At 41.2% G+C, this 7,161-nt stretch overlaps 1 protein-coding gene across 1 annotated transcript; it reads left to right on the top strand.

Annotated features, from left to right (window-relative positions):
* Positions 1–3,865: 3,865 nt before the first annotated feature.
* Positions 3,866–6,701, top strand: LRRTM1 (leucine rich repeat transmembrane neuronal 1). The gene has a single exon (XM_010011606.1). The coding sequence runs from the start codon at positions 4,806–4,808 to the stop codon at positions 6,369–6,371; it is 1,566 nt and encodes a 521-aa protein (XP_010009908.1). The 5' UTR covers positions 3,866–4,805; the 3' UTR covers positions 6,372–6,701.
* Positions 6,702–7,161: the final 460 nt, after the last annotated feature.

The following is a 7,161-nucleotide window of genomic DNA, read 5'->3' as shown; positions in this document are numbered from 1 at the left end:
AGTTTATTCAAGTAGTCTATGAGTAATGAATAGAGGAGAGAGACTCTTCATCTTACCACTGATATATTTTCCTAGACATTGACATTTCTGCACTGCATTGACGAATCTGCATCTAGGTTTCTTCTGTGAGTGACTTTGCAGAGCTATACATGACTACTTGCTATTGAATGTGGCTGAAGATGGGGACAGAATGACTGCAATGAGACAGAAAAGTGTCTATCACGTTGTCAAAAACAATAAGGTGATTTACATAAGAGTATCTGTTATGCAAAGGTAGTAACTAATCCAATGTGTCTGTTCTGCACTACAAGAATTTAATGGTAGTTATCATTCGGACACCTGGAGACACCAGGAATATTTTGGTCAAAAGCTTGCATAATATAGTGCATTTTGATATTTACTAAAAGAAACATGTTACATAGGTGACGGACTGCTTATCAGCTGAAACCCTAAATTCAAGACAGAAGGGACAGCTGGCCAAATGTCAGGGATGACCGAGATATAAATACCAGAGAAATAACAGATTTAATTTGCTTTACTTTGAGTCATGTCTTTTTCTTCCCTTTTCTGGTTTTAAATTTTTCCTTTATACAAAATGCCATGGTTCGGTGCTCTTGAAAATTAAAGACTACCATGTAAGATCAAGGTTTGAGTCTGTCCATTCATGAAAGGAAATTAAAATCACCATTAAAAGCCCCACTTTTTATTATACTGATAGAAACCACTCAGAAAATACCAGAAGGAAGAGAGATACGCAATATTTAATATACTGTTTTGTCTTTATGTAAGTAACAGGTTGGTTCATTGAACAATGCACATATGCATATTCATTCGTGGTCAGATTCCCATCTTCTCGAATCTGTCCCAACCTCATCTGTCCTGGATGGAACACTCAGGCAGGTAGGCAACCTGAACAATTTGACATTCACTGCAGGTGTTGCCAGGGAGTTACACTTGTCATGACTACAAGTAGCAGCTTTCCAGCTAAACTTTCTAAAACTTTACTCCTATTGTTCTTCTGTAACCTACTTTTCATTGATTTAATCAATCTCCCTTAAACATGTATAAACTTAGGCTGCACTTCTTAAAATGTTTTATAATAGCACATTTAATAAAGCTAATTTAAATCTGCTAATTTATAGAGATTTGCCAGAGGCTTTGAAACTTCAGAAAATGTGTAAACCTAACAGTTTAGCTGTGATAACAGCTCAGACAGTGGAAATTAAGTCCTTTGCATTACAATCACACTCAAAGTGGAGTCTAGTTTTATTTCAGAAAAAAAACCAAAAAGTACATTTCAAAAATATCAAAGAAACCCAAATTTACTAAGATATTTCAAGCCCAAGACACATATTGACCCAAGTTTGTCTTTTCAGACCCACGTCCCACCGTTCTTGGAGTTGGTCACTACTCTGCCTCAACATCACAGCCTCAAACGTATCTTGAGGTCTCTCATTTCAAGACTACCTGGAGTCTTCTTTACAGAGTTTGCAAAAAGAACAGCAGACTCATCACGCAATAGGTCTCTGGCAGAGCTTTGAGACATGCTTAGGGCCATTAATTCGAGGTCCCTAATTCTGGTTGTCAGTCTTCTAGCTGACACTATATAGGTTTGCTACTGTCTGCTCTAATTTCTCCCTCTGGAAACCAAATGATAATGGATTATATGCCAGTGTAGGAATAGGCAGATTGGTTAGGATCCAAGCTGTATCCCAGGTGATAGCAAGAAGAAGCAGTGAAAAAAAAAAGTATTCAGCTCTTCACAGTGATGTATCAAGAAGTTTCATCTCTGCTAGAAGAATTCTTCATTTTCTACATAGCATTAAGATGGTTACTAAGTGATCATTATCATCCCCTGATTTGTAAAAATTGTCAGCTTTCTTTGAAGATATAGTTGAATATTTTAGGGCTGCTGTTGCAGATCTCTCCCCAGATTGTAATATGGGAGAAGGCACTAAAACCTCCCCATGAAGACTTGCAGGATTGCAGTCTCTTAAGGAATACAACCTTCTCACTTTGAAGCTTTTTTTGGTATCTGTAAAGTTCAAGTTATCTTTTTATTTCTTTTTGCCTGCTAATTGCATCAAAATATTCAGAAATGCAATCTGGAATATATTCTTGGAAAAGGGTTTTTTTAGTCTTTTCTGCCTCAGTGCTCTTTCTCTTGGTTCTGTCATTGCTTTCTTTCTTGCTTTTGCGTACTGGGAAACAGAATTAAGGTGTACTGCAACCAGTGGACACTTGCATAAACAGCCTGCTTTGAATAAAAGAGCACGATCTTGGGAGAGGAAAACCATATTCAGCTTTTCTGCCCGAATGCTAACACATATACCAGGTTCATAAACTATTAAAGCATCACATTTTTGCTCTGAGACCACTAAAATGCAAGAGCTGTGAATAGCAGAAAAACGTAAATAAACTGAATGGGGAGGATAAAAGCACATTAATTCCCAGGTTCTGTAAACCACAGTCAAAATGGTTTATATTTGTAACTTATTTAAAGACATTTTGGGCAAATATATTTGTAATGTCTCTCCCTCACACATTTTTATGCCCGAGAGCTTAAGTTTTCCAGGACTTCTGTAAAGCAACTTTTACTGCATCAGATTACTGCATTCCTTGATCTCGAGCAGCACACGCTCCCAGCAGCCAGCCACATTCAAACACAAGGAACAGCTCTAGGATTTCACAGCTCTGCAACAGATGCTTCAAAAAAGATTTCTCTTTAAATTAATATGATTGTGAGCAAAAAAGCGACTATCATGATTTTGCCCTGCCTCCAGCATTTCACAACTGATGCTGACTTAAAATTAGCACAATCCTCTGCAATACTTGTATGTCCATGTGAAACTTCTTCATAGCAAATTCCTGCAGAATTGTGAGCTGTCAGCTCTGATCGCATTCACCAGCACACAGGCATTAGACTCTATTTCATAAGAGGAAGAGATGGCCAGTGTTTTCCTGACAGAAGTATCGTAGATTTTTTTTCAGTCAGTCAAAATTATAGAGAGAGCTCATTGTCGATGCATTTCCCATAGATAATGAAGACTGCAAATTACCAGGCAAGGATCTTTTTTGGTACACGGAACAAAAACCAGCACGATCTGCAGAACTTAGGAACTAATTGGGTTTCAAACCCCTTTCTTTGCATGCTGCTGACACTGTCAGAGTAACCTATACGCTGGTCTTATTCCAAAGGCACAGTAATCTTTATGCTGCAAGAATTAAGAGTTTTGTGTGCCGTAGCGTACACTGCGAGAAAAAAAAAGCCTTTAGGAAAGGCATGTGCTGAACACACACACAATATGCAGAATGGAAAAAGACCAAATGTAATTAAAGCTTATATGAAACCAGACATTCCTATTTGCAGAGCTCTGGCTGCATTTCTATGAGAAAGAATGCACAGAATTTCAAATCATGCTCTAATTAGACAATGTCAGAAGAAAAACACATTCTTCCCCCCCCGCCCCACCATCCACCGCACTCCCCCAACCCCAAGACTCCGAAAGGCAAATCTCATCATCAGAATTAGAGAGAAAAAGCAATCCAAAGATGCTGGTTTACATATTCCTTCCCAAACCAAGAAACCGAGTATCTCCCTCTCCCGGCTAATAGCTTACAAATTCAGACTTTAAACAAAAGCAGGAAAAAAAACGAAAAGAATCCTAATTCTCAAGCTTCCTACTTAGCACTGCCTCGCTTTTGATGATTTGTGCGGCTGTGTGTGCGTGCCTGTTTGAGAAATGGCGAGATAGGCTTAAAGTATTTTCCATTTCATCAAAGAGCATATATTACTTTCCTGGTTCGCTCCAGTGTTGGTTTTATGCCCACCCCTTTTCAATCTGCCCATGTCTGAGATGCACAGTGCAGGCGTACAATCATGAGCAGCTTACGACACTCAGTGAACACTAGGTGCCTCTGCATGCTCTAGCAACATACTGCTCAGCTGAAGGGAAGGGATTCTTGCTGTCTCTCTCTGCTCTAAGCATCACCTAACAAGCAAAGCGAACAAAGAATGGGAAATAAAGCTACCCTTAGCCGGTCAGTGAATGAATGGTAATCTCTCTATGGAGTAAAGGTTGTGCCGGTCAATGGTCGTTGCAAATGATGGACATTAAACAGATTGACAAATCCTGTGGAGTCGTTAGTAAAGAGTTTGGAGTTTTTTTCACGCCACAGTGTTAACTGCAGAGAAAAGGACAGAGGGAGAAGGAGAAGATCAAGCTCATGTACATAGTTCTGAAACTTGCAGGTCCTAGGAGTCAGCTAAAAAGCTAGCTGGACAAGCCTTTCGCTCTTTGAGCAGAAGCAAAGTGAGACATTGTGAGCTTGCCAGCCTTGCACAAAATTGAAAGGGACTGAATTTGTAGCACAGAGGGGTCTTTTTTAGCTCTGCATATAATTAGTCCAAACACAAAGGAAGCAACTGAATGGAGGTTGTCACTCTCTGGAAAAGGGTGGGTAAGACACTTTTTAATTAAATTCTTTCATGAAGAAAGATTTTTTTTTTTCCTTTGCCGCAGCATTTAACATGAACAAAATCACTATCATTTTACCTTTGAATGTCTGTGAACTTTAATGCTGCACAGCTCCTGCATGCTGTAAAGTGAAATATTTGCCTCTGTGTTTGTTCTGTTTGCTGTTTTGCTTTGGTTTTCTGCCTCGGTTTTGGGTTTTTTGGGGTTTGGGTTTGTATTTTTTATTTTTGTCTTTTTCTTTTTTTTTTTTCCTTAAATAAAATATGATGTAGAATTTGAAAAAGATTCAATGGACATTCTCAAGCATATTTGGAAATATTCTTGCTAATGGATTTCCTTCTTATTGGTCTCTGTTTAAACTGGCTGCTGAGGAAGCCCCCGGGGTTGATATTGTGTACGCTGGGTATCTTTTCTAAAATGCTTCCAGCTGTGAATAGTGGGTGTCCACAGCTATGTCGGTGTGAGGGCAGGCTTTTGTACTGTGAATCACTGAATCTTACAGAGATGCCTCGCAACCTGTCGGGCATGATGGGCTTGTCTCTGCGGTACAACAGCCTTTCAGAGCTGCATGATGGACAGTTCACAGGGTTAATGCAGCTCACGTGGCTCTATCTGGATCACAATCACATTTGCTCAGTGGAGGGGAATGCCTTTCAAAAATTGCGGCGAGTTAAAGAGCTCACCCTGAGTTCCAACAAAATAACCCAACTGCCCAACACCACTTTCCGACCCATGCCAAACTTGCGCAGTGTGGATTTATCATACAACAACCTACAGTCTTTGGAGCCTGACCTGTTCCACGGGCTGAGAAAACTCACAACTTTGCACATGCGGTCGAACGCCATCAAGTTCGTGCCAGTGAGAATTTTTCAGGACTGTCGCAGCCTGAAGTTTCTAGACATAGGATACAATCAGTTAAAGAGCCTGGCTCGAAACTCTTTTGCAGGCTTGTTCAAACTCACTGAGCTGCACCTCGAGCACAATGACTTGGTGAAAGTGAATTTAGCCCACTTTCCCAGGCTCATCTCCCTGCAGTCTCTCTGCTTGCGAAGGAATAAAGTTACCATTGTAGTAAACACTTTGGACTGGATATGGCAACTCGAGAAAATGGATCTCTCCGGCAACGAAATTGAATACATCGAACCTCACGTTTTCGAAAGTGTACCTCACCTCAAATCCCTGCAGCTGGACTCCAACCGGCTGACCTACATCGACTCCCGAGTCCTCGACTCCTGGAAGTCCCTCACTAGCATCAGCCTTTCTGCAAACGCTTGGGATTGCAGCCGTAACGTTTGCGCCCTGGCCTCCTGGCTGAGCACCTTCAAGGGTCGCTACGACAGCAACCTGCTCTGTGCCACCCCTGAGTACGCGCAGGGCGAGGATGTTTTGGATGCGGTCTACGCCTTCCACTTGTGCGAAGACACAACAGACCCGACGAGTGTGAACACCCTCTCCCCGGTAACAAACAACAGCGACCAAACATTCAGCTATGGCTCAGCCACCGCCACGTACGACGTGCAGGACGGCGACGAGGACTGGACAACATACGCCATCACCGTCACCATGCCCGGCGAGAACTCGGAGAACGCCGTTCAGATTCATAAGGTGGTGACGGGGACCATGGCCCTGATTTTTTCCTTCCTCATTGTGGTTTTAGTGTTGTACGTCTCCTGGAAGTGCTTTCCAGCCAGCTTAAGGCAACTAAGACAGTGCTTTATAACACAGCGCAGAAAGCAGAAGCAAAAACAGACCATGCATCAAATGGCTGCCATGTCAGCCCAGGAGTATTACGTTGATTACAAACCCAACCACATTGAGGGAGCCCTGGTGATCATTAATGAGTATGGATCTTGTTCCTGTCACCAGCAGCCAGCGAGGGAATGCGAGGTGTGATTTTCCTTGGGGATTTAAACAGTGTGCAACCAAATAACAGCGTGCAGGCAGACGGTGGCACGAGGGGGGGGGTTGCTGTGCTTGGCTGGTGATTTCTGATGTGCTCCTCTGCCGAAATTGTTAAGAGGGGCTGTCTAAAAGACTTGATATTTTAGCTTTATCGTGTCTTAAAAACCTTCAGGACAGTCAATCTTAAGATTTCATATGCTAATAACTCCCTTTGAAGATCTGTCAATATTCAGGAATCTGAGAGTGTAAAAAGGTACCAATTATTGATCTTTTGTAAACTAAGAAAACTGTTTAAAATAAAAACAAATAGCATTTACAGTTTTTACAGACTGGTGTATATTACATGACCTGTTCCCTGTATACAAAAATGCAACAGTTTAACCTCTTTTTCTCTTCATATTGAGTGTTGAAATGAAAGTCTAGGAGCAAAGAAGCCACATAAAATAGAAAGCTTAAAATTAACCAGATGGCTTCATACTGTAATTAGCACACGTTCACTTACATCATGTTACTGAAGATATGAAGCATGACACTGGAAGTATATTTTTGTTAATGTGCTACCTGTAACTGGATGTCAGTACAACAAGGAGCCAGTGCACCTCAGAAAAGCTAAAGTTCTGACTGTGTCCCTGGGACAGGATTTCTGAGGATTTTTAAGTACAGCTCCCTTGTTCATTGCTGTAAGATCCATAAAAACTTCATCCTAACCCCTGAAAGTATTTTGTATCAAAACTGATTATATTGCAAAGTCTCACGAAAATAAAACAACCAACAAAACCCA

This window comes from Nestor notabilis, unplaced genomic scaffold (genome assembly GCF_000696875.1).
Source record: "Nestor notabilis isolate BGI_N333 unplaced genomic scaffold, ASM69687v1 scaffold12033, whole genome shotgun sequence".
Lineage (NCBI taxonomy): Eukaryota > Metazoa > Chordata > Aves > Psittaciformes > Psittacidae > Nestor > Nestor notabilis.
Note: the sequence above shows the minus strand (reverse complement) of the source record. Positions and strands in the feature narration are given on the sequence as shown.